General features: G+C 47.0%; 1 protein-coding gene across 1 annotated transcript in view; it reads right to left on the reverse strand.

The window, feature by feature from the left end:
• The window catches only part of LOC144775526 (dimethylaniline monooxygenase [N-oxide-forming] 2-like), a 223,986-nt gene that overhangs the window by 43,991 nt on the left and 153,315 nt on the right, over positions 1-26,680 (reverse strand). Inside the window, exon 6 of the mRNA XM_078659234.1 lies at positions 21,394-21,746. Coding sequence (XP_078515360.1) covers positions 21,394-21,746 — 353 coding nt within the window. The remainder of the gene's footprint in view (positions 1-21,393; positions 21,747-26,680) is intronic.

The following is a 26,680-nucleotide window of genomic DNA, read 5'->3' on the forward strand; positions in this document are numbered from 1 at the left end:
GGATAGTCTAAATAGTGAAGCACCAGAGAACAATCTGCTAGATCTTCCCCTGCAATGAAAACTGAACAATTGGACAGCCTTATAAATACCAATAACCTTGTTTTAATTGAAAGTCACTTCATTGTCACACATATCCAGGAATTTAGTACTTTACACCACTGATTAGCCACTCAGTTTGTAAGAGTACTACCTTTGCGTGACACTTGTGTTCAGCAGCTGATCATAGCATCCAAGGACCAAAGATCTATTGGAATTTTCTTGGGCAAGCCTTCCTTCATAAATGTGCCTCTCTGTGTCCTTACATCAGTCTGCACTGGGGCTCCATTTGGTACCTGAAGAGCGCCTGGACCATCCCACAGTCTGACCACATACCAGTAGGCCACCTTCTGGCCCAAGTCACAATACAACCTTGCGTATTTTGGGGGTGACAGTTTGTTCCATATGCCTAAAACTATTATTTTCATGCTCCAAATCTATTTCTTTGTTCTAATTTCTCTTGCTGCCCCTCCACACCACTTGCTTGTGAACATCTTCATATTCGTAGCCTAATACGATGTTGTAAATACTATACTCTTCAACCAGACCATTGAGACCCAGTAGATCTGGAGTCAAAAACAGCTAGAACAGAATAACACTTTTTTTTATAACTCTGGTTGATTTTTTTCCATTCTGTAGATCACTCTTTTCACTTCGACCTCCCTAAAGGAAGTAAGAAAAGAGCAATAAGACAAGCATTGGCAATGCCAATTGGACTTGGCATATTAATGAGCTTAGTGGTGTAGTTGCTATTATAAATATATTAATACACTGTGTTTAGTATCAGATGAATAAATTAGCAGGTTAGCAATGACTTCAGAAGTAGCAGAATAGTAATGCAGCAGTTTTACTAGTAAAGCGGTAAGCATGAGCACTAGAGTAGTGATAGCAGTTAAGTTACCAGGAGAGCAGTGATAAAAGTTAGCAAGAGAGCATTAATATTAGTGTCAGTAAAACAGCAGTGATAGTAGAGAGAGGAGTACAACAGTAACAGAAGTGTGAGCAGGACAGCAGTAACAGAAGTGCCAGGAATAGCAAAGTCAGCAGTAGGCACTCATAGCAGCATTAGCAGTTAACAGGATAGCAGTAACAGTAATAAAGGAGAAGAACAGAATAGTAGCAGGAGAGCAGTAATAGGGGTGTGAGTAGCTTTGTGACAGCATCATTAGTACCTTAGTAGTAACAGTATAATTATAATAAGAGCAGTAGCATAACATTGGTGTCAGTTGCATGAGAAGCAACAGAGTAAGCACAGCAGTGACTGCAGAGCTAGGAGGATAGCAGTGATAAACTCCAAACCAAGCAGCTGGCACAAGATAGGCAGCGGAAATAATCTGCTGCTGGGCTACACAGTGGAGCTGCTGGGGCACAGTTTGCACAGGATGTAGATAGGGGGACTGTTGGTACACTGACGGAACTACCCCCTTAGTATGACCAACCAAAGTGTCAGTATAACTCTTCAGTGCCTTACACCGTCGGGACTCCACTCACGCAGAGAGGATTGCTGTCAGCATGCCCATTCACTTCTTAAAGCAGCTGACTACTCTCTAGCTGTAAAGAGCGGTCTAAGCTGACAGGTCCATCAATATCACCCTTCACTTCCGTCACCCTGCTAAAACTTCTCTTTCTGCATAGAGCGGTATTAGCAAACAGCCCTGTCATTGACATCCAGTTCCCTTCACACTGCCGACACTTCGCTTTCTGTGCAGAGGGGTTCAAGCAAACAGCGCTCTCAGTGTGACGCTTCACACCAGTGACCCTTCTCTTACTGTACGGAGTGATGTAAATCCTTACCTTTCTGTATAGAGCGGTTAAGGAAAACAGCACTGTCAGTTCCCCCTGACCTGCTTTAACAAAGCCGACCATTCACAAACTGTGCTGATTGGTATAAGTACCTAGCATTGTCCATACCTCCCTTCTTCGCCTTCAAACCCTGATCCTCCCATCACGGTATTGTATTGTAATTGCATTTTATTGCGCTTACTACGCCTGAGGAGAAGTTGAAGTGCTTTTTTGGCGAGTAGCAAACTACTCCGGAACAGTATAAGGAAACAGTGTAATTCATATCACCCTTCTACACCTTCATACCGCTGATCCCCTGTCGCTGTACAGAGCAGTATAAACAAACAAAACAAGGGACTTGTAAATAAGACCCTCTGTATTTGGTTCGGCGCTGAAAATATATTAAATTAACAAACAAAATTCAAAGCGGACATGTCTCTGCTTTGTTAAATGCTTACAGGCCTTATACTGGCGATCTTTGCCTGATTTCACTTTCGGTCAAACTGTTAAATGTTGCCCGACTATTGCGGGGAGGGGGCGATAAAACCGCCATGCAAGTTCTCTAACTTGGCTATGAACTTATGTATTTAGAAACTGCAAGTAAAACTAAAATACAAAGGGGCAGATTTATGAGGCACTTGCGCCACGTTTACGCCGCTGTTGCGTCACGCAAGGCGGCGTAAACGTGGCGCATCCCTACAAACGATTTACAACGTGACGCATCTAGGCAGATGCGTCACGTTGTAAAGCCCTGCGCCGCTTGTGGGTGTTCTGGCGCAGGGTGGGCGTTCCGGGGCAGGTGCGCCTCGCAAAAGTGGCTGAGTGAAATCTATAAGATTTCACTCAGTCACTTTCAGGCCAATGCTGCCTCAAAAGCCTGCGCCTGCTTGAAGCAGGCGTAGGTCTTGATGCAGCATTGTTAAGATGGGGCACCCCCGAGCCTTGCTGGAGCTGTGTCGCGCTTGCGACGCAACTCCAGCAATGCGCCACCTTTACGGCACAGATGCGTCACGCATCTGTGCCGTTTTTGCCCTATGGTGCGCCGCATTATAAATGCGGCGCACCATGGGTGGCGGAGCTGTGGCGCACTGTGGCGCACATTAACTGGCGCATCCCTGGGGATGCGCCAGTTAACATAAATCTGCCCCACAGTGTTGCTGAGCTAGAAGAAAACAGCCCTTGCCTGTAAATCCCTGCTGACATGGCTGGCCAAGTGTGGGCCTGAAGTGGAGGTGGTGCCCAGGGGATACTCGGCTGATTCATGAAGATGAAAATACGGCGCTTTTCCATACCTGGAAGGTAGTGTGCAAACGGCAAACTGTCCACAATTCAGTACACTAGCGTGTATTTCCAGAAATGGGTGCCCTCTTTGCCCAGTGCCCTGCCCTCTAAATAAATACATTAATTAATTAAGGGGAGATGAACATGTTTTACGTCTACCCTGAAATATGGAAGACTCCACAACAAAAATCACCTGGGATTAGGGGACAGGGGGACAGTGAACTCCTTTCAGCACCAAGCCCAAAAATGAAAGAAGCCCCATGGGGACAGCCCTTTACCTAGTGCATGGGTGTGCGTATATACATCTATGCGTGCGCTGTGCTGTGAATACATACTGGGAACAGTGGCGACTCCCCCATAGGGGTGTGGGGCGTTGCCCCACTGCTCTCGCTGTGCGAGAAGGCAGAAACATAAATGGTATAATAACTACCACCATTTATGTTTCTGCTTTCTCGCACTGCGAGAAAGCAGAAGTGCCTGGTTGTGGGCGGGGGGGTGGGCGGTCCTGCTCGAGGGCGGGGGGAGTGGCTTGCCCACTGTTGTGTATACTGACTGGGGCCGACCAAACAGTCAGTATGCACAACAGTGGGCTAGCCACTCCCCCCCGCCCTCGAGCAGGACCGCCCACTCTACCTTTTTCTCTATGTAGGCTGCTGTATGCAGCAGATTACATGGAGAAAATGGCCCAGGTGGGGCGCACTCCGCTGCGCCTCACCAATCCCAACGCTGCCATTGTAGCGTTGTGATTGGCGGAGGGGAGGGAGGGAGGCTGCCTTTCCTTGATGACGATAGGAGCAGAGATGCCTGCAGGAATTCTAATAAGAAAGGCCAGGACTGCAGGAGTCGGGAGCCATCCTGGCGCTGGACGCTAAGTTTTAGTTTATATTCTCTTTTAATTAAACCCCTCCCGCCTCAACCCCGCGATGACCCCAGTTCCACCCCCACCCGCCCGCCATGCCGGTCGGGACCGTGTATGGGCCTAGCATATTTAGGAATCATTTTTTGTGTGCAGGGCCTCAGGGGAAGTGAAGACGCAGTCTAGTCTTCCTATGGGGTCGTTCGCGTGGGGAGGGCCAGGCTGTGGGTAGGGGTGTGGTTTGGGGGGGTGGGTATAAGAATGCAGGAGAGGAAGGCGACTTCCTCTTCCTGCATTCTGGCATTGTCGGGTGGGCTAGTTTGTGAAGGTTAGCAGGGGTCATCAAATGTGCAGGCAGGCCGTCGGAGGAGCGAGTGTTGCGGAGGATTGCAGCGGGGGTCCACTGCTCGGTGGAGTGGTTCGTGGCGGTCGGCGGTGTTGCGGCGGACCAGGTGAGGGACGTTCTGGCCGAGGTTACGGCCGAGGCGGTGAGGGAGGCCTTGCGTGTTCAGGGGAGGGCCGGGCGGGAGGACCTGCTGAGGCCCGGAGTATTGAGCGAGGCGTGGGTGGGCCTGGAGCGGGTCCCGCGTGTGGCCTCTGGGGGAGTGTCGGTGGCGGTGTTGGCTTGTATTGAAGTGCCTTCACTGCCGGGCCGTGGTGTGTCCGGGAGGGGGCGGGGCACAGGGGGAAGAGGAGCATCACGCGGAGACCGGCGTAAGAGCCTGCCTCCGCGCCTAGATGTGGCCTTGTCAGCGCACATGGAGGGGAGTGTGCAGAGGGGGGTGAGAAAATCCCCCCCTTCGCGTCAGATGAGTGCTGCCCCGGCGGTTGTGGCTGAGGGGCCAGGAGTGAACCGGCAGACTTTTGAAGGTGCAGGGCCTATGGTGCTTGGTCTGGAGGAGGGGCTGGGGGCGGGCCCGGATGCCCAAGAGGAGGCAGAACTAGGGGTGGGCAGTGAGGGTGAGGAGGGAGCGTGCGAGGAGGCTGGGTCTTTTGGGGGGGTTGGGCCCCTGGATCTTTCGGTGGGCCAGCGATCTAGAACTCCGGCCCTTCAGGGGGTAGAGGTGTGGGGGAGCAGAGTGAGCCTGGAGGAGGTCAGGTCTGGGAGTGGGGGGACCTCCGGGGCAGTCGCCCCTTTGAGGCGCATGCAGGGTGTTGGTCCCAGGGGCCATTGCCTGCCCTTGCTGCCCAGATGGGAGGCAATGGATCTGGAAGCCAAAATTAGAGAACAGCATCAGCTAGTGCAGGAGTCCGAGGCCCGTGGGCTGAACTTGAGGCGATCAGGGCAGGGGTAGCTTGGGATGAGGAAATGGAGGGGCCCCCTACGCCTACCTCGGAGGAGGAGCGTTGGGCGGAGCAGGACGATAAGGAGAGAGCCGTGTGGGCCCGGGGAGTGACAGTGGGGGGCATAGGGCCAAGCAGGTGCAAGCAGGGACGACCAGGACGGCGGGGAAGCCCGACAATGGTGGAGGTCAGCAGAGGGGTGGCAGGTTCGGCGGGTTGCAAGGCGGCCTCAGGATGCTGCCTTAAAGCAGCAGCGGGGTCTGCGGCAGCCTTCCCTCCTGCGCGGGAGCAGGCAACGGCAGCGTGTGTGGAGCGGGGGAGTGGTGGTGGTGTGCCGGTGCAGAAAGGAGTGAAGAGAGCAGTACGTGAGGTTATGTGGAAGCCTGTGGAGGATGAGCTTGTGTTGGATTTGGATTATGGTTCTGATAGTGAGGAGTTGGAAGAGGGGGAGGTGAGGGATGACGTGGACAGGACGGGGGTGCAGAGCAACAGTGGTCTTGGTGTTTTGCAGACCTCTCGGAAGAAGACAGGCAAGGCGAAGGTGTCCACCTCCAAAGCCAGCAGCTCGGAAGGACGATCGGCAGCCGCGGTCGGCAGTAGGAGTTCCTGCAGGGCGGTGACGTGGGGAGGGGGATTACGGAGTTTAACAGGTAAGTAAACATATAAATAAATAAATCGAATTTCGTTGCGAGTACTGCATCGCATTTGGTGATGCAGTGCGCGCAACGTAACTCGTGTTATTTATTTATATGTTTACTTACCCGTTAAACTCCGTAATCCTTTAATCAGCTAAAGAATTGCCTGGGGTAGCGGCGGCCAGGTTGCAGAAAGAGGTGTTGGTAGGTAGGGTGGCGGGCCGTTTGCGGATTGGTCCCTTGAACATCTGATCATTTCCCCATTGGGAGTCGTGCCAAAGAAAGAGGAGGGCGAGTTTCGCATGATACATCACCTCTCCTGGCCGGAGGGTCAGTCCATGAATGACTTCATTGCAGAGGTAGACTCACGGGTGCTCTATGCATCTGTGGATGACGCCATTCACCTTGTGCGGGTGAGTGGGCCGGGGGTGCAGTTGGCGAAGTGTGATATCAAATCGGCTTTCCGTCTTTTACCAATTCACCCGATGGATTTTGCTCTGTTGGGGATGCAGTTTGCGGGGGCCATTTACGTGGAGAAGAATGACTTGATTCAGCTGTCGGGTTTGACGCTCTTGCAGCTGATGGAGAGGGACTGGGAAGTGATGACACAGAAATTATCTAGGACTTGTATTGCTTGGACTGAATTTGTTCCCAGAAGGATTTGGAAGGGGGTGATCAAGAATGGGGCAGTTGAGAAAGCTTGGAGGAAGTTGAACAGAGCTATGAGGGTTTTTTGCTAGGACAGAGACATTAAGGTGATAGCCCACCCTGTACTACGACTTGAATAGAGACTGCTTTTTAGGGATGACGGAGTGCATCTTTCGACGCTTGGGAATGCCTATTATAAGATGGAAGTGAGGGATGTGGTGAGCAAGCTGTGGAATGAGGCGATATGGTGTCACAGGAATGCATGAAGGGATGGGGCGAAAGATCCACAGTAGGTCCCCGGAGGGGAGGGGGCAGGTAACCACCCTAAAGGGGCTTCCCTCGTTGGCGGTATTTGGGGAGACTCTGCAAACCTACCTGCTGACGCCGCCACAGCCAGGAGCATTTCTTTGGGGTCGCGGGGGCACCTGGAGACAAGCCGCCACCGCCGAGAGTCATCTGCTAACAGACTACACGCGCCGCCGCTCCGGGACTTCAATTCCCGGCAGCCTACGCGGCGGCGCGCTTGCCAACGACGCGAGGGCGCCAGGAGGCGCACAAAAGCGCCGCTGACACCCGCTTCGCGGGACGCCCAGACGAAGCCCGGACAAAGGGCGGGCCGTCTGAGGCCGTCCGAGGTTGGCCAAGGTTGGGTTGGGCCAGGGATTTTGCCTTTTGTTGCTATTCCTCTTCATTGTTTACGGCATACTAGCCCTACCAAGTTCCAGGTATTTATAAACCCCATTACTTGTGTGTATACATATTTTTGCCCCAAGTGCATTCCTGCTGCCAAATGCCTGTAAAAAAGCTACCCACAGTCTCTAATACAATGGAGAACTATCTTGTTCAAGTTGTGACAAAAATCAATACCGACAGAAGGACCTCACTGGGATTAGAATCACCTTTACAATCACCATTGATAGATATTGAGAATGAGGATTCATTCGCCTTGCTAAATAACAGCCTCCTGGGCGGGGCACACGCCTCCCTCCAGGACTCAAATTGTATCCAACCCAGTGGCATAGTAGCTAATATTGAAGAAAATAGTGACACTGACGCACCGACTGTGCTTTCCGCAAACAGCGAGTCTACCATTTCTACCGCTCCCCCCATCCCCGCACCTAGGGTTTCCGGGGGTAAAAGGAAAGCCGTCCAAAAGCGGGGAGGCTTAAGGTCATCTAAAAATAAAGCTGCGTCGCCACCAAGGAAATCTATCGATGATGAGGAGGAGGATTTGACTGGGGAAACCTACGTGACTCTTTCCGACGATTTATTACAAAAACTTTGCTGTCTGATGGATACAAAAATCAAAGGGATGGTAAAACCCCTGATTAGTAAAATCGATAAATTAACTGCTGAGGTAAGCAAACTGGAAGGTCTATTGGGAAAAACTCTGGGGGAAGTGAGAAAACTACCAGAAGTCATAACAACATGTGTCCAGCCTTTGATGAGTGAAATTCAATCTAACCACTCCAATGGACCAACTCCTGTTGTTGCACCAAATCCCCCTGCGCCTTTAATGGCAAATCTATTTGATAGGCCTCCCGGAGACGTACCATCTGTCTTACCTCACGGGGAACCAAACACCATGAAAGGATCATCAGAGCTCGTCGTGGAAGCCTCTCCATTAGTTCTTGTTCTTGCAAATGTACCTAAATTAGCCCCCGGTGATGCTGAGTCAACTGCGTCATTATTAAACAAATCGCTATCATGGCTAACCAACAACATGGCCATAACACCCTGGGGCAAGGAGCAACTAGCGGAAGAACTGGTGAATGCAAGAAGGGTCGAGTGGATTGGGAACAGGGCAAAAAAATTCAAGGGGGACTGTGTTGTACTTAACTTCTCTGACCCCGAGGTCCTGCCAAATATCTTGCCCAATCTTCACCCGCCTCAGAAAAGATTTACCCCTATTGTCCCTTTGACTTTAGATTTCTTTTATCCCAGGAAAGGTAGAGGTCCTAATTGCAGCACTCTTAGAACAAAATGGAACGTTGTAACCAAGAGGGGCAGCAAGAACTCTGATCTTGCTGAGTGGGGCCTAGGAGTGGAAAATAGATTTGCTGCACTTTCCAACCTAGACGCTTGTGATTGACTACCTTCCACTTGCACCACCTTGTTGCAAGTTCCTATGGCTGCAAGCCCTACAGTGGTGTCGAGTTGTCCTATACTTTTACAAAATGTGACAGATACTATTGTACCTAGAGCTGGTTTAGCTATTGTAAATACTAATGAAACTGGTAATGTTGATCTACTGCCAACAGGGTCAGCTCATTGCACTTGTTCTACAATAGCAAATGCCACCGGGAATTTATTGTCTTGGAACATTGCGGGGCTTTGTTCCAAAATGGATTGTGGTGAATGGTTTGGTTTTGTCAGCCAATACGATGTCTGCATGAGCCCCCTCGCGGCCATCGCACGCCAACACAACCTCAACATAATCTCCTACGCCGACGACACCCAGCTGATCCTCTCCCTGACCAACGACCCCGCCACCGCCAGAGCCAACCTGCACGAAGGGATGAGAGAGGTAGCCGAATGGATGACGACCAGCCGCCTGAAACTGAACTCGGACAAGACGGAGGTCCTCATCCTGGGCTCCTCGCCCTCCGCCTGGGACGACTCCTGGTGGCCCCCCGCCCTGGGCACCGCACCCAAACCGACGGACCACGCACGCAACCTGGGCTTCATCCTGGACTCCTCCCTCTCCATGACCAGACAAGTAAACGCCGTCTCCTCGTCTTGCTTCAACACCCTGCGCATGCTACGCAAGATCTTCCGGTGGATCCCCACCGAGAAGAGGAAGACGGTCACCCAGGCCCTCGTCACCAGCCGACTGGACTACGGCAACGCCCTCTACGCCGGAACCACCGCCAAGCTCCAGAAGAGACTCCAGCGGATCCAGAACGCCTCGGCCAGACTCATCCTCGACATCCCCCGACGCAGCCACATCTCCGGACACCTGAGAGATCTGCACTGGCTCCCGGTCAACAAGAGAATCACCTTCCGTCTCCTCACCCACGCACACAAAGCCCTACACGACCAAGGCCCGAGCTACCTCAACAACCGGATCAACTTCTACACCCCCAAGCGCCTCCTCAGATCAACCAGCCACGCCCTCGCCGCCGTCCCCCGCATCCGAAGAGCGACAACAGGAGGAAGGTCCTTCTCCTACCTGGCCGCCAATACCTGGAACTCACTCCCAACCGACCTGCGCCTGACCCAAGACCACCTCTCCTTCAGGAAGAAGCTCAAGACCTGGCTGTTCGAGCAGTAACGGCACCCCCCCCCATCCCAGCGCCTTGAGACCCTACGGGTGAGTAGTGCGCTCTAAAAATGACATGATTGATTGATTGATTGCATTTTTCAGGAAACCTGGGCTGTTGACCCCGTTTTCGCACTTGGTTATTTGAATTTTCACCTCCCGGCCACCAAGGGTCCAAAAGGGCGACCGATGGGGGGACTTACTATATGGGTGCGCCAGGCTCTTATGATTGAAGTGAGAAACATTGAGCTTTACCAAAAAGATATTCAGCTCATTCGATTAAAGGGTAACTCATCTACCTCCATAGATATTTATAATATATATGCTAGAGGGGGAAATGTAAGAAAATCTGAGGTCCTTTTGTCTTTGTACAAACTATTAGAAACTCACTCATCAGGGAATAACATACTAATAGCTGGCGACCTAAATCGCACCTTTGAACCTCTAGACACCGGCGATGTACAACTGGGCATGGAGGAAGACACGCTATGGGACATTCCTGCTCTCATTACAGTTCCAATAACTCGCTGGACTGAGGATATTCTTGGCCTAAACGCTATGTGTCTTGAACATGGGTTAAGGGCCTTGAACGGTCGGACAAAGTCTGACAGAGTACCAGCTATGACATTTAACAATGGAAGAAATAAGAGCCGTATTGACTACGTTATATGTAGTATGCCCATATGGCCAAAGGTCATTGACATGGTTGTGTTGGAAAGGATAGAGAGCGATCACAACCCTTTATGTGTCCTTCATAATTGGTGGATGTCTGATGTCGTTTCTAGTACCTGTGCTGAATCTCTTCCGCCATTGACTATACCCACAAATGATATGCGCAGGCTGAGGTGGACCAGTGTTAAAACTGACCCGCTGGTTTTGGAAAAAATAAATACGGCAACTGACAAGGCCATAGTGGCCCTTGAGGGTGAGGTTGGGCTATCTCCTACCCAAAATATGGTTACTCAGGTCCACAATGACCTTTTCAAAGAAATAAAATGCCATTTCTTAAAACCGGCTAATAATAAAAAGCCTGGGAATCATAGGCCAGCCAGATGGTATAATCAAGATTGCAAGGGGGCAAGGACCTGCTTATGTGCCGCGATTAAGAATAAAAACAAGGAGGCCATCAGGACAGCTAGGACACAATATAAATCTTCCATAGTTAAAGCAAAAAAAGACTGGGATGAAGCCCATTGGAATTTGTTACAGAGTGCCAGTGACCAAAATCATTCCAGGTTATTTTGGCATATAGTCAAATGGGGTCATGACAGGATTGAAGACGCCACCACAAACAATGTCCCCCAGGATGCCTGGGTAAAATTTTTTAGTGAACAATATGCTTCAAGCGACCTGTCCACAGATAGCGTATGTCAACCCTTTTCCATGACAGAAGCTGACACCTTTACACAGCACGAAATATCGATGGCACTTAAAACTGTCCATCATGGTCGTGCCCCTGGCATTGACGGTGTACCAGCAGACGTTTTTTTAAACGATACTGCAAGGTGGTCTAAATACATTCATCTGTTAATTAATCATATTGCCAGAGGTGCAGATATTCCTGTAACATGGAGGGGTGCTGTTATCATCCCGATATACAAGAAAGGTGACCGCGCTCTGCCTAGTAATTACCGCCCAATTAGCTTGATCGACACTGTTCAAAAAATAGTGGGGCGAGTAATTATTAATAGGCTGCTTGATTGGATTGAGGATAATAACATCTTATCCCCCTTTCAGGCTGGCTTTCGCAGGGCAACCAGTACTGTGGATCAAGTCTTCCGTTTTAAGCTGATTCAGTGGAGGACCGTGGTGCTAGGTGGAGGCAGCCTGTATGCAGCATTTGTTGACTTGCGGGCTGCCTTCGACCTGGTACCGAGGTCAAAACTGTGGAAAGTTCTTGTGACACTTGGGGTCCCCGGGGAATTGTTGTCCTTAATCGTGCGTTTGCATGAGGGCAATTATGCCAAAATTCGCTGGGGCGGGTATGGTAATGACACCGCTGAATTCCCAGTTGAGCGTGGGGTTAGGCAGGGTTGTTCAATGGCGCCCACTTTGTTCACCCTTTTTATTAATGGTGTGGTTTCTTCTATGCAATCTCAGGCAGTGGATGCTCCCTTTCTTGCAGGCGAAAAAGTTCCAATTTTAATGTTCGCCGATGATACCTTAATTTTATCAAAAACACCAGCTGGGTTGCAAAAAGCATTGGCAATATTCGATGATTTCTGTGTAGCCCATGGATTGGAGGTAAACGGGTCCAAGACAAAACTCATGGCCTTCAATCCCCACAGAAATTTTAAATCTAACATTTCGTTGAGTGGTCGTACCTTGGAGGTTGTAAAATCCTTCACCTACCTAGGGATCCACATTTCTGACGATAATAGGTGGCAGTCACACCTTAGTATTGCTACATTAAGGCACAAGCAACTAGCTGGCACAATTATCAAGGAGCAAAGGAAATCGCTCACTAAGCCCATCAAACCACCACTGATAATCTATGAGGCAAAAGCAATAGGGTCTGCCTTGTATGGTGCGGAGTTATGGGGGTACGAAAACCTTCAGGAGCTCCAAACCTCTGAAAACAAATTCTATAGGAATTTGATAGGCGTCCCTCAGAGTAGCCCGCAATTGCCCCTAAGATATGAATTAGGTAGGAGAGCGATCTCTGATAAGGCTAAACTACGCCCGATTTTATACTGGCGTAGGCTTTGGACCACGCCAGAGCTCTCCCACTATGCGAATGGGTTTAAAGACGTTGTCACAAGTGACTGCTACAACAAAATCAAATGGTTTAAATCATTGAAGATTGCCTTGTTCGATATAGGACTTAATGCTCTATGGGCTGACCCAGCTGGGGCCTCATTCCCTTCCAAGTCCACCATAAAAAGCATTTACTGGGAATATGTTGTTAAAAAGAGTATGCTTAGTTTAAACAGTGGGTCTATGACCACTAGCTACCTAGAGACCAAGTTGTACCCAATTTATGAAATGTATTGGGATTACATATTAAAGCCCATGGACAGGAAACTGCTTTTCCAATTGAGGGTAGGCTCTCTTCCTCTATCTAATTTAACATCTAAATGGAAAGCAGGGGGTGTGTCAATTTGTCCTGTCTGTGGGGTAGGTAATGAGACTCTTGGTCATTTTTTGTTCTCCTGTTCAATGTATTCCGCTCCTAGGCGAGTTTGGTTGGCTCCCATGTGCAGGAATCTAGGTACAAAAAACAGCATGGTAGCATTGCGGATTTTAAGAACTACATCTGCTAACTGGATTATAATTGCTACTGCAAAGTACCTGGGGTGGGCTTGGATTATAAGACAGAGAACGATTAGAGGATAACAAACTATTGTGTCGTTCACAGGAACTGTTAGATACATGTCTATTCTCTGTAATAATTTACGATAAATCCAGAGACTGCTAGGCTATAGTCTATTCTCTGAAAAATTGATTAATTGGTCAGTGACTGCTAGACTTGTATCTATTTTATATTTCATTGTAATATATTTAATTTTAACGTATCATCGGTTTGAAACTTTATGATATATTCTTACAAATTGTTTATTCGTGATTATCATTCTGGCACTTCTTTATACTAAACCTGCTTTTGACATTTTTAACTATGCACCGTGTTTTTAAATATTAATTGTGTGCTTAAGTCCAATATGACGATGTAAATTTAATTGTTTTTTAATATATGTATGTTTGTCTGCTTTTATGAGTAATACTCAAAATAAAGCACTATTGAATTGAATGGTATTTGGTAGGGGTGGGGAGTCACTAGCGGGCGCACCCACCTCTCGTGGGGGGGAGGAGTGAATAATGGGGGAGCGACTGGAGACATGAGAGCAGTGTCAGGATGCTAAGAGAGATCAGAAGAAAGGGATGAAGAATGGAATGGGGCATGGAGTGGAATGGAAGGTGAGTCCGGAGTGTATGAAGGTTGAGCTGATGTTGGGGGGTGATTTGTTATTGATTGTTGTATTTCGGTTGTTTTTGTTTGTGCAGCCTGGTCCTAATAAATTGCCTTTTACGCTTTAAACATCAGTGTGGCCTGGTTATTGCATGATTGGGCTTGTGCTCTGTTTAACCTGTTGGAAGGAAAGCGCTGCAGTTAATGTACAAGAACTTTCGAGAGCGCAGTTTAAAGTTAAAGGTTAAGGGTGGGGCAGCAGGGTATTCCTTGGGTGGGCCTGGCCCACCCTCTAGAACTTAGCCTGACTGCCCTACACGAACACCGCAATCACACGCAGCAAAGTGACCTTGTAGATCAAACTCTAACTCAAACTATATTAAATCTACTCGTAGTGCACTAGTGTCGTACAGCGCTCCGACGCCCAAGAGGTCTGCTTAGCGCTTTTCATAACTGCTTAATAAGAACAACGACAACGAAGAAACAGAATGTGCTTTTCGTAGGGTCCACAGAGCCCTCGTCCCCTCTAGGCGCTTAGCGCGAGACAAAAGTCACACATTAGTCAGGGTTGTGCTCAGTTTACAGATTGTGTGTAAGTGCATGGAGCTGCTTTCGTTCAGCTGTGCAGATAGTAAGCCTGCAGTTCGCGGTGCTGTAACCGTTGCACTGAGGTTACACTTGAAACAATGCGTCTGGCAGTGCTAGAAAGCCCTTGCTGCCCCATGTTAGGCGCTCTCACTCACTCACTCCATACTTCACCTCCGTGGTGGGGGCCCAGGGCGCCATGTTGACTGGCGGAGGGTCTATGCTCAGGATTTGGATTCACTAGCCCCCCTTGGAGCCTTTGGCCTCACGCTTCCTCTTCAGAGAGCTATGCAGTAAGTCACACTGCTCGTGTGGCATGCACAGACCTGAAGTAAAACCTCTACTACACAGTTGGGTTAGTTAATGTTCCATTTCAGGGGAGGAGGGTAATGAATTGCCTGATACTTGTGAGATACATGTTTTTGTTTGTACGCTTGGATTTGACCTTTATTGAAAAGCACACTTTCTTTTGATTTGATTTCCTCCTCAGTCCGACTGTTCACAGCGCACGTTTTCTTAAACCTTCTTCAAACAGCTGCTCTCTGAACATTACAAAAAAAGTTAACAGCTGTGTTAACTTTAACCATTTAACCAGGAGTAGCTTTTCCGTTTTGTTTCAAAATCATACAAAGTTGCTGGAGGGCATTATGAACTGTAGACAATTGTAACCATAATATTTTCCTCGGCTGGTGTTAAAAATTGCATGTTTTAAATCATGATCGGAATTTAATTTCTCCCTATTCTGTTACGTCGGCACCCTTTGTCGGTATAATATTCAGAGCCTCGCTCTACCCACTGTGTATTTATTACAGTTTTTTTGTTCTGCTTGAATAGCACATACGGTGGCTGTTGATTTAAGTCTTAACAGAGGTTGAGAGAAATGTTAAGTGTGTGTAGGGCATTGCACTGTTTATTACAGCATATGGGGTTTCTGGAGATTTTTAATAGCACTTAAAATCTGTGGTGGATTTCATAATCTAGCACAGATAATTAGAATGTTGTCTAAATGAAGATAGGTGCGGGGGGAATCAAGTATGTGGGTGACTGTGTCCCTGTTTCGGTGCATTATGCACAAGCCGTTATGCTAATTTAAAAGCTGTGGTCATACCCGATTGCTTTATTAAAAGATGAAAGGTCACTGACGACGTTTTCTAAGAATTTATTTTCACTGCTTTTGATATTACCCTGTGAATAGAAAAAAATGGAAGCCCTGGGAGAGCAATAAGTCTTCTTCGTTCGGAGAATCTGAGATGTAAATTTGCTTTACAGCGTTTTCCCATGAGTCCTGCCCTTGGGTAGATAATGGCATGCGCCTGTTTCATAGCAGATGTGGGATTGTAGCTGTGGACTCTTTTGTAGATGTCTTGAGGTTTGGGGATAAATGTAATTCATTACATTGTTATGTATTGTCATGATTAGAGACTCGGTTCCATTAAAAGCAAAATAAAAGGGACCCAGCATATAAGATTAAAGGGCAAGCAGCTTAAATGATGATGGATGAGGGTCTGTTGTGTACTAAGAGATGCTCGAAGCAAGCAGGCCTGACACACTACTGTAACCTTGCAAAATCTCAGCAGAGCACACAGTTTGGGCTCTCGGTAAGTTAGATTGCAGGTTTGATTGTATGGAAATTTGAGGAAGCTTTGTAAAGTTAATCTCTGTACTTCTAAATTTGACCTGTTGTGCATGTTAGGAGAGTTATCTTTATCTGTGTAATTCACACAGTGTACTAAAGTACAGCTCAATATTGCAAACAATTTTATCAAATAGACCCGAAAATAATTTTTCATATGGTGCTCACAAAGCATTTTTTCACTGGCCCTGCTTCACGTCTTTGGCGGTAAATTAAGGCAGCCCTTGTTCTAAACCGTATAATAAACACAGGCTTCTAGAGATGCTCATATATGAAAAGAATATTTGTGCACTTAGGTCATGTGGTCGTCGGTCACCTTCCTACCTTATCAAATTTGCTTGAAAATGCACCATTTGTACACTCTTTTTTCAAAATTTTCTTGGGGGGGAACCACCAAACCCCCCGTAGGTGGTTCAAGCTCGCTCGCTACGCTCGCTCGCTACAGTGCTGTATGGCAATTGTTTTACGCTTACCACTTTTAATTGTCACCAGCCGCCACTGACTGGGGACCTATTATTAATGCAGTCCGTCCGATGCGACAGAGGCGGCCTCCGACAATAGCACAGTGGTCATTGTGCACTGCTCATATTCCGTGATACATTGAGACATTTTGTAAGTTTCATAGAGCCCGATTTTGCAAGGTCAAATCGCACAGAGTTTTAAACCACCCTAGATCTCTCCGCATTTCATAAATATTTGAGAGATTAGTTTAACATGTAATTCTAGTGTACATTAAGGCTGTATACCAGTATTGTGTGGGGAAGCTCCGCCCACTTTCTAATCTATGTTTTCATCAGCTTTAATCGTAAATGCTGCATTTTCATTCGTTTTTTAGGTTGTTAGCCCCTCCTCCTGACAGCCATGTTGTCACATATATCCTTCCCCGGCTATTGGCCCCTTTACTTCAAAACTATTTTTTCCCTGTGTTCCCCCCACCCCCTCCCGCAGTCCGTGACTTTTTGTCCCCCCTCGCATCCCCCGACTCCCATTCGTGCCTTTCTGTACCTCCATCCTCCCGCTTCCAATGCAATAGGACTAGCATAAATACGAGTCCTATTGCATTAAGAAATGCTTGTTTGTTGTGGGATTGGCTGGTTGCTTGTACTCCTTTTTAGGTTTCGCCTGTCGAAAGCTGCGCAAGCAGCCTTTCGCGCAGGCGAAATCTTATGTCTAGAGTATGTGTGCTAATGTCCCGCCCCTCTGTTCGATTGGGTAGCTCCATAAATGGAGGCTAGCCATTGGAACAGAGATCTGTCCGTCAATCCCGGAGCAGATTCGTGGGCGATTTTTAAGCTTTTCGCAACGTCATGAAGACGTGTCAACTGTGGGCGTGTACTTTTTTTTTTTTTTTTACATGGCTTTTACATGCATTTGTTCGATCGTCCTGGTCCCGCATGGTTGTATCCCGCTGTCCGTCCCCCCTCCCGCTGTCCGTGTCTTTGTTCACTCCCCCCCCACCCCTGACTCCCGTGAACCGTAGAAAGTGCCGCCCCGAGGGCGCAGCCCGGGGCAAACAAACTAGGAATCGCACTCTGTGTATGCTGTAGTGTGCGTAAATAGAAGCATTCATTTATAATCCGGACTTGGATTGCATGCAATGAAGTCCTGTTCAACAGAGGGCTGTTTGATAGGGAATGTAGTGTTTTCATCACAATCGCGCATTTTAAGTAAGGAAAAAGGGGATTGGACGGGATTCCGTGGCACGAGCGCCGCCGCCGCTGCTGGAGCCGTCTGGTGCCGCGAGCTCAGGGTGTTTTTTCGGGCGGCACGCGCGCATGGGAGCAGCCGCGGCTGGACCGGAGGAGAACAGCGGCTGCAGCTGTAGACCAGGGGCATCGGCATGGTGGTGGAGGACGAGGGGCTGCGGGTGTTCCAGAGCGTCCGGATTAAGATCGGTAAGGCTGCAAGGCATGTGGAAGGAACTTGGGAACCCTCCGAGGGCTGTGCTTTGGAGGTGACAGCTGCAGGATGTGGCTGCCTCCTTTTTTACAGGCGGCTCTTGGGCATCGGGATTTTTGGGATGGTGCAGGCTGGACCCTCTCCTCTGTAGATGGGCAGAGCCGGCGCCGCTATCGCTGATTAAGGAGAGGTGGGTTTGTTTTGTATTTGACAGGATGGATTCTATTTGGGGAATGCGGAAACCATACCTCTGACTTTGTGAATCCATTCCCATTACTGTCGAATGACTAGATAGATGTACAGTTATTGCCATAACACATTTGTTTACACACTCTTGCGTTTGAGACACTATTCTCATTAACGCCGTAAGTAATGACACACAAGTTATGTGTTCCGTCAATAGCTTCTTTTCTTGTGTTTCGCTAATCTGAATTGTGTAAAGTGCATTTTGAATACATTCCGTGGTGCAAATATACCTGTTTATAAGCGCTCCTGGCTTTGTCTCACACACACTACGACGATCTAGCGATCACAAAAAGTTCTGGGGGCCGTGCAGCAGTGTCATCTGTCCAGATGCGGCCAGCCCTGGGCCTCAGAGCAACACGAGGTGCCCCCACACACCCGGTATAAATAAGTTCCACCTCCCTTGGCGACCCTTTAGGCCCTCGCGCTTGGCTGCTGACCAGATTTCAACTCACAGGAAGCGGCCTCGAGGGGAAAAACTCGCCCGTCTCGAGCAGCAACTTGTACAGCTATGTCTCCAAGGGAGGAGGTGGTCGTACGAGCTCGAACCTTCACAAGGTAGGCACTCTTGGCCGTTATTCTACCTCCTCTTTGTCTTAAAGCGTTTAATTCCGGAGGTTGAATTAAGCGTTCTGGATTTTGGCAAGGAAACCTCAGAGACATTAATTTGACAAGAATAACACAGCGCTGTCAAGTGGGAAAGCCGCGATTAGATCTTTGACCTCGATATTTCGTGTTGAGATTCGCAGACATCTTCTAGCTTAGGGTATTATGCAATACAGTCAGTGGCAGTCATTGGTAGCACGCGCCCTGCAGACCTTAATGTGGACTGCAAGAGGCACACACCACCTTAACCCACCGTGAACGCACTACCTGTCCTTCCCAAGCTCTAGACTTATCCAAGTGCCTGGCTGGCTTCAATGTTTTACATTTATCGCTGATAAGTGTCGACACTACTAAAATAAAAGTACAGCAGGCGTGTTCTGCATCCACTGCATTTATACACAAGCATCTGCAAAGCCAGCCTTTATTATGGATTTTGTAAAGATTTATATTTTTAATTTTAGCAAGGCATACTGCATGTGAACAGCAGCGGTGCAGTCCCCCCCACCGCACGCAATCACCACAGATGTGCGAGACTCTCCCCAACTAGAAACAACTGGGCTTGGACAGCCCCTTACTCGCATGCAGAGGACACGCACCTCATGGGCACCAGCAACGCAGGTCCCATCTCACACAGAGGTACAGTTCATGCCCCAATGCGCACCTCCACACTCAGTGTTTGATTTGGTGAAGAAAGTGCAAGTGCCCAGAATTTGTTTTCGAAGACTACCGACCACTTCCATCCTGGGACAGTTCACTTCCACCACTGGTGCGACCTACTCTGATGAGACACAGGCCCTTTTAAGTCAGTCTACTACATTTATTTAATATATGGAAAACTAATATGTGATTTGGAATAGGTAAAATAATATTGAATACACTTTTTATATTGGTTTATTATTCCCTTCCCCCTGGCTGTGCTTGCTCCCCCTGGTTCCCCTTCCTCTGGCTGTGCTTGCTCCCCTGCCACCTGGCTGTGCTTGCTTCCCTGCCCCCTCGCTGTGCTTGCTTCCCTGCCCCCTCGCTGTGCTTGCTTCCCTTCCCCCTCGCTGTGCTTGCTCTCCTGAGTGTGTGTGTGTGGCTCTGGGTGGGTGTGTGTGGCTCTGGGTGGGTGTGTGTGGCTCTGGGTGGGTGGGTGTGGCTCTGGGTGGGTGTGTGTGGCTCTGGGTGTGTGTGTGTGTGTGTGGCTCTGGGTGTGTGTGTGTGGCTCTGGGTGTGGCTCTGTGGCTCTCTGTGTGTGTGTGGGTCTGTGTGTGTGTGGGTCTGGGTCTGTGTGTGTGTGGGTCTGTGTGTGTGTGGCTCTGTGTGTGTGGCTCTGTGTGTGTGTGTGGCTCTGTGTGTGTGTGTGGGGCTCTGTGGCTGTGGGTGGGTCTGTGTGTGGGTCTGTGTGTGTGTGTGGGTCTGTGTGTTTTTGTGTGGCATTTGCCAGAGATTAAACTATTGGCATTGTAAATGACAATGCCATTTATTGACCTGTTTTCAAAACCAACACATAAATACAAATGTTGTCATTTACAATGCCAATAGCTCAAACTTTTCAAAAGGCGAAACCATTGCATTGTAAATGCTTGTTCATGTTGCGCTGATGACGGCTTTTTTTGCCTGACTCTATAACACATGCGCAATACTCACTTCTGCCTCTAGTCTCTCACCGCTTCCTCCCTTTGGTAGCCTGCCCTGCCCTCCTTCGCCCCCTCGCTCTCCCCAGTGCACGTGGAACATGGCTCTTAAGGGGAGGCTCGGATATATTAGCGCAAAGAACGGGCGGGGTGGCCCCTGCCCATGACGCCAATCAGCCCAAATCACAACTGCAGCCGGAGCACTGAGAAAATGTTTGCCCAGCTCTGAAGGTAATTCAGTGCTCAATTTGCAACCAATTGAGACAGTGCCTGGGGTATAAATATGCATTCTAGCATAACTAGCAATCAGAGAAACCGAGACCTCATCCAAACAGAGTGAAGCCATCTCCGATCATTCTGAGAGCCAGTCTCACTGGATGTATGTGTCTGGAGTCGGGGTCTGTGTGCGCATGCGCAGCCTAGTCCGAGACCTAAAAAATGATTTGATATGCCAACATTAATTCCAACGGAGCAAAGCTCCTTCATAAAGTTACGCACCACAAGCTCCTTGTGAAGTTAACACCATTTTGTGTCAGAAAATTTCTAGCATAAACAAATAGTTAGTAGTTAGTATAACATTTCATGATCAGCTTATGTCCCATTTGAAGTGATCCCGGGAAAATTAGTACTACGTTTACATACAAATATTATGGCTACTGAAGGATGTCCTCGGCGTTATGAAAACGTATCCTAATACTTCTGCTTTCCATAAACTTATTCTCAGAGCCCGCTGTAAAGTTCAATGTTTTGTAAAATATCAACTTCCAGGTGAAAGTAAAGTAAAAGTGAATTCAGAATACATTTTATAACAATTGCAACTTTCTTCCAAATAACGTTTTGTAGTTTTGGCAGGAAATAATATTCTTATTTAATAAAATATCTTACATTTAGAATGCCGCAGCTAACCTCTTTCTAGGTAATGGCCCTGCATTGACATTTCTTAGCATGGACTACATTGGCAGTCACCTGAGACATGCTCTTCCTGTGGCATCACTCAAAAACCATTGACAGGCTATAAACAAAGAAAAAAGGGGGTGCACAAAATGTATCTCGTATACCGTGTGAAATACATTGAGGTGGCACTGTATCTCTATGACTCACTGTCCCACAGTACACCTACCTTTGAGGATTCGTGTGGCCCATCGCGCTTGCATTTCTGAAGTAACCAAGATGGAAGCGATAGGTTGGACCAGACCAATGAATGCCAGGGTAGGTTTCTCAAGGTTCAGTGGAAAGATGTTCCTGTAGAGAGAAACTTTATCCCTACTAATTTTGATGTCAGATTCTTCCAAGAAAGGAAAAGAGACATTGAACCCTGTCGAGAAGATAATCGCGTCAATATCCTCTTTGGACCTGTCTTCAAATGTGACTGTAGTGTCAGCAAACTCCACTGCAGCCGGTTTCACCACCACTGTGCCACAGATAATGCAGGCCGGAAGGTCGTCGTTGGCCACTGGGTCTTTCCAAACAGAGCTAAAGACGAAGAGATTTGAGAGCTTTTAATAATAGAAACCTTCAAACCAAACAGGGAAACGATATTTTTTGGAAGCTATGGAAGCTATGGAATTAAATGCCTGTTTTAAGAACAAATATTAACATTTTTCAAATATTAGAATATTATTAAACTATTTTGAATCCATCCCATATAAAGAACAAGAAGATGTTTCTATTTTTAAATATATGTGCAATGAAATAAAACGTTCAACGGATTGTTTATGAATGGAGTTGAGATAAATATTTTTTATCAAAAGCTATGTGTGTAAAAAGCATTAACAGCCACTTTGGTAAGATTTGTTGGATGGCTTTTTGAAACATTGGTCCCCTGTAGACCTCCACTACTAAGGGTGGCAATTCCGTTTTTTACCAATGTAAAATGTATCGGGCTCTTCAATTGTATTACAAAAATCACTAAAATACGGAAATAAGAAGTAGAGGGCAATATCCAGAAGAACCCACCGCCATTAGAACAGATTGCATTTTTTTGGTCAAAAAGCCATGATTGCCATTCGCTTTATTCTTTGTCAATTGAAAGAATCAGGGAAGCGTTATCATAGGGTGACTTGTGTGGCTTTCACCAGGTTATGTTACCCAGAATAACTCAAACTTTGTCAAAAAAGCACACTTTCCTCACATTTCTGTGATGGAAGGTGCTGTAATCTGCATGGATCCCCAAAATTACACCCATCCCGCAATCTCCAAAGCATTCCGATTAAAATGGTACCTCACTTGTGTGGGTAGGCCTAGTGCCCATGACAAGAAACGGTCCAAAACGCAACATGGACACACCACATTCTTACAGTGAAAACTGACCCTTTTTTTGCAAAGTGCCTAGCTGTAGATTTTGAACCCTAGCTCTGCCGGCATCTAAGAAAACCTAGCAAACCTATACATTTTTGAAAACTAGACATCCAGTGAAATCAAGGAGGGGGTGACTTGTGTGGCTCTCACCAGGTTCGGTTACCTAAAATCCCTTGCAAGCCTCAAATTTTGTCAAAAAACACATTTTCCTCACATATCTGTGATGGAAAGTTCTGGAATCGTGTGGATCCACAAAATTCCCCACATTCTTACAGTGAAAACTGACCCTTTTTTTGCAAAGTGCCTAGCTGAAGATTTTGAACCCGAGCTCTACCGGCACCTAGGAAAACCTAGCAAACCTATACATTTTTTAAAACTAGACACCCAGTGAAATCAAGGAGGGGGTGACTTGTGTGGCTCTCACCAGGTTCGGTTACCTAAAATCCCTTGCAAACCTCAAACTTTGTCAAACAACACATTTTCCTCACATTTCTGTGATGAAAAGTTCTGGAATCTACGCGGATCCACACAATTCCCCCCTCCCCACATTCCCCAAAGTCTTCCGATAAAAATGGTACCTCACTTGTGTGAGTAGGCCTAGTGCCCGCAACAGGAAATGTCTGAACTAGTTTCATTTTTCTAGTGGCTCCAGCCGGCTCTTGGTTTCACATCCACTTGGTTTGGATATTGAGTTTGCAAATGTTTTATCCATTGTAGTTGTGTTCGGCTGTGAATAGGTCACGTGAGTGACAGCATTTTAACCAGCGCACTTTCCAGACTTGCAGTCGCATTCCGTTCAGCACTGGTGCACGGACTTGCATACCCATCCCCAACCCCCCCCCCCCCCTCCCCCCCCCCATCTACCGGTTTGGGCACCCCTGTTACTTTAATAAGGGCTATTCACATTTCGTTCCCTGCCATCTTGTCTTGCTGATGTGCATGTTCCAGGCTTAAATATCAGTCTCCTCTGTTTTTGTATGGAAAAAATCCACGCGCAACACGGATCAGTGAAAAAACGTTAAATACTCTTTCATTTCAAAAAGACATTGCTGTTTACAGTTTGTACGGAAGCAATTTAAACCGAAATGGGTGTTCATTGTGACTTATCTGCTCGGAAGGAAACTGTGCGTTCTAGCATAACTATTTTGTTATTCTGATATGTTTCTTTACTTTACATGCTGAGTGTAGGGAAAAAAGGAAAAAAGACGAGAAAAAAAGTATCACATTTGTAAACCGCATTCATATGTTTTCCTCTTTTGATTCCTAATTTCTTTCCTTCCACAGAGAGCCCATTTTTTAAAATTCTGCAAGGCACCTTGATCAACGTGGATTTACCTCAGATTTTAGGTCTCAGTTCAGATTCAGCTGGCTGGAAAATGTTTTGCTTACAAGCATTGAGAATGCTGTGAGTCACTTGGCGTCCAGCTGCTAAGTACACCCTGGGGAAGCGCGAAGCCCTGGTGACATGCTTTCTGTGAAGGACTGACTGATTAAGTAAGACCGCGCTTAAAGGCAATTTTTAGAACATATATTGATTTATTTATTCAATTTATGTATTTATGGGTCTCTTGACAGCTATGGAAGGAGTAGAGGAAGCCGACAAAAGTGACATTCAAGCAAAGTGAGGCAGGGACCCATGTGTTGGAAGGAAAACAAAGTGCAGAAAGGGCTTTACTCCACACTGCAGTAGTGGTCCAAGGCAAAAGTTTGTCCACTGAGGCTTTCGTCGTTGGATCAGTGTACCCAACTTTTAAAGCAGCCCCTCTATCCCAGAGGCTAACTGGAACTTGCCAGAGTGGCACATGGCCACTCCCGCCGTGTGACTATGTTATTCCCCAGTAGTTCAAGTCACCTCTGAGTTCCATGCCCTCATAAAAGGATGTGCCTTCATCCTATTGTTTCAATATAATGGCTTGCCTAAGTAAGTGTCTCGGTGAGGAGTCGCTGAGAAGGTCTGGTGTGTCCGCTTCCTGATTGCCTGAAGAAAGGGCGGCTCCCTAGCCTCAGTGCCTCACTGCCTCACTGCACAGAAGATCTAATATATGATTATATGTGAAAGTTGACAAGTGTCTTCTTAAAATTGCTCCAGCTAAGAGGAAATCGCTCACGAAGGGTTCAAAAATCCTCTTTGTCAGGTCTGATTGAAGATGAATATTAGTACCAAAGAGAATAGCAAGACACCAAACTCCTGCTAACATCGGAAAGGAGAAAACAGTAATGAAAAGGTATCGAGAAGAGTCATTCTGTAGAGCGTTCTAATATCACAGAGCACAATTCAGGGACAAAAAAGGTATCAAAAAGGTGATGCATGTGACAAAAAATAGGCTAAAAAAATGTGTTGTTATTCAGCCTTGATTTTAAAAGGGCCTTGTAACTGGCATGGCTGGAATATATTCTGCCTTTTCTTGCATTGGTAACCTCTGTTAATATTCACTAGGCAAAACACCATCATAGAGAGGACAAATTATAAGGTTTGTCTATGCTCCTTTTCTGGAAATCATGATTCTTACATAGGAAACAAGCAACTTCAAGATTGACATATGTCGACTAGTGTTGCTTTTCACAATCCAAACGCCACTCTGCCACCCACACTCATACTCCAGGAAGCTTGAGCAGCACCCCTCTGGGTGAACATGTGCAAGGTGAAATCAATCATGTTAGTTCATGTGGTGCAATGGCTCAGTACTTTGAAGAGTCCACCATCTCAGAAACATGTTGTCTGGCAATGGGAGAAGTATTTATACCTCTTCAGCTCACAAAGGGCCTCCCAAGGCAGCAGCAATTCAATACATATTTTTATTAAGTATGTTGTTTGTAAGATGTCATATATGTGTTGAATGGCTAAATACTTATAAGGTCCAAAAGGCGAGACTGATTGCATTGCAAATGCTTGTTTAGTTCTGCTAAACCGACTGTTTGGATTGTTGTTGTGTGATGAATGTTGTGGCAGGTTGCATATGAATGTTCTTCATTGAAAAACAGTGAATGTGTTGAGCACTGTTTCTGAAAGACCCGTGCCAGTGTTGCACCTGGTCAGGGCATGGTGTTGTTGGATGAAACATGTTACATGATGTGCCAGGAGTTTCACCAGGAACAGGCAGTCAGGGTTAAAAGGTGATGGACTGAGATGATGTCAATATCGCTTCTGGAATGTTTTTTAATTGAGGATCTTACTCTGGTAACTAAGATGGACTTTAATTAACCTTCTATCTTTAGCTTTTACTGTTTGAACTCATCAAAGTGACAGATTTGAAATCATGAAAGCTGGCTTTGACAGTGACCTTAAATTGAAATGCTTAACATTTGTTTACGTTAAGGTCAACAAGGGGCCCCAAGTGAGTCAGCATAGGACCTCGGAGAGCATACTTTACAAAACAACAACAGTCCCATGCATAAGAAATATATGCGAAGCAATAAATATGGACGAAATCAATTCTATATTTGGAGCGACATGTCCAGCCGGACAGAGGTCTTCAATTTTTACTCAATTGAAAGTTATATACACAAAAGATACCTTCAACAAATCACCAGTGGAGGAAGCCAGGAAGCAGACCTAGCAGCCGACTGACCCGGCGATTCCCTGGTACCGCATAGTGACACAATTTGTGACGCGGACATACTGAAATGCTACCTATTCTGGGCAGCTCCACCTTTAATTAGGCATCCCTCCATCATAGCTCGCAGCAGGAGCATACCCGGGCAACTCCCCCTCGGAATTTGGAGGCTTAAAACCTTAAGGCATTTAATAAATGTCCTGATTATGGTCCCCATGACTAAGTAGTGGGACCAAAACGCCGTCGACCTGTTGTGCACCTTATACAAAAACTTGATTTATATGTTATGTATATGTAATGGTGCTTGCCTGATATTTCTGTACATTCGAATAATTACAGAAATCGCTGCTTTTGCCTTAAAAGCCCTGTTTTGTCTCTTGTTAACCTTCTGTACTGATCTGATTGTGTCTGGGCACAGATTTGTGCCCCACACTGGTGATTTGTTGAAGGTATCTTTTGTGTATATAACTTTCAATTGAGTAAAAATTGAAGACCTCTGTCCGGCTGGACATGTCGCTCCAAATATAGAATTGATTTTGTCTATATTTATTGCTT

This window comes from Lissotriton helveticus, chromosome 1_1 (assembly GCF_964261635.1).
Source record: "Lissotriton helveticus chromosome 1_1, aLisHel1.1, whole genome shotgun sequence".
Taxonomy (NCBI): Eukaryota; Metazoa; Chordata; class Amphibia; order Caudata; family Salamandridae; genus Lissotriton; species Lissotriton helveticus.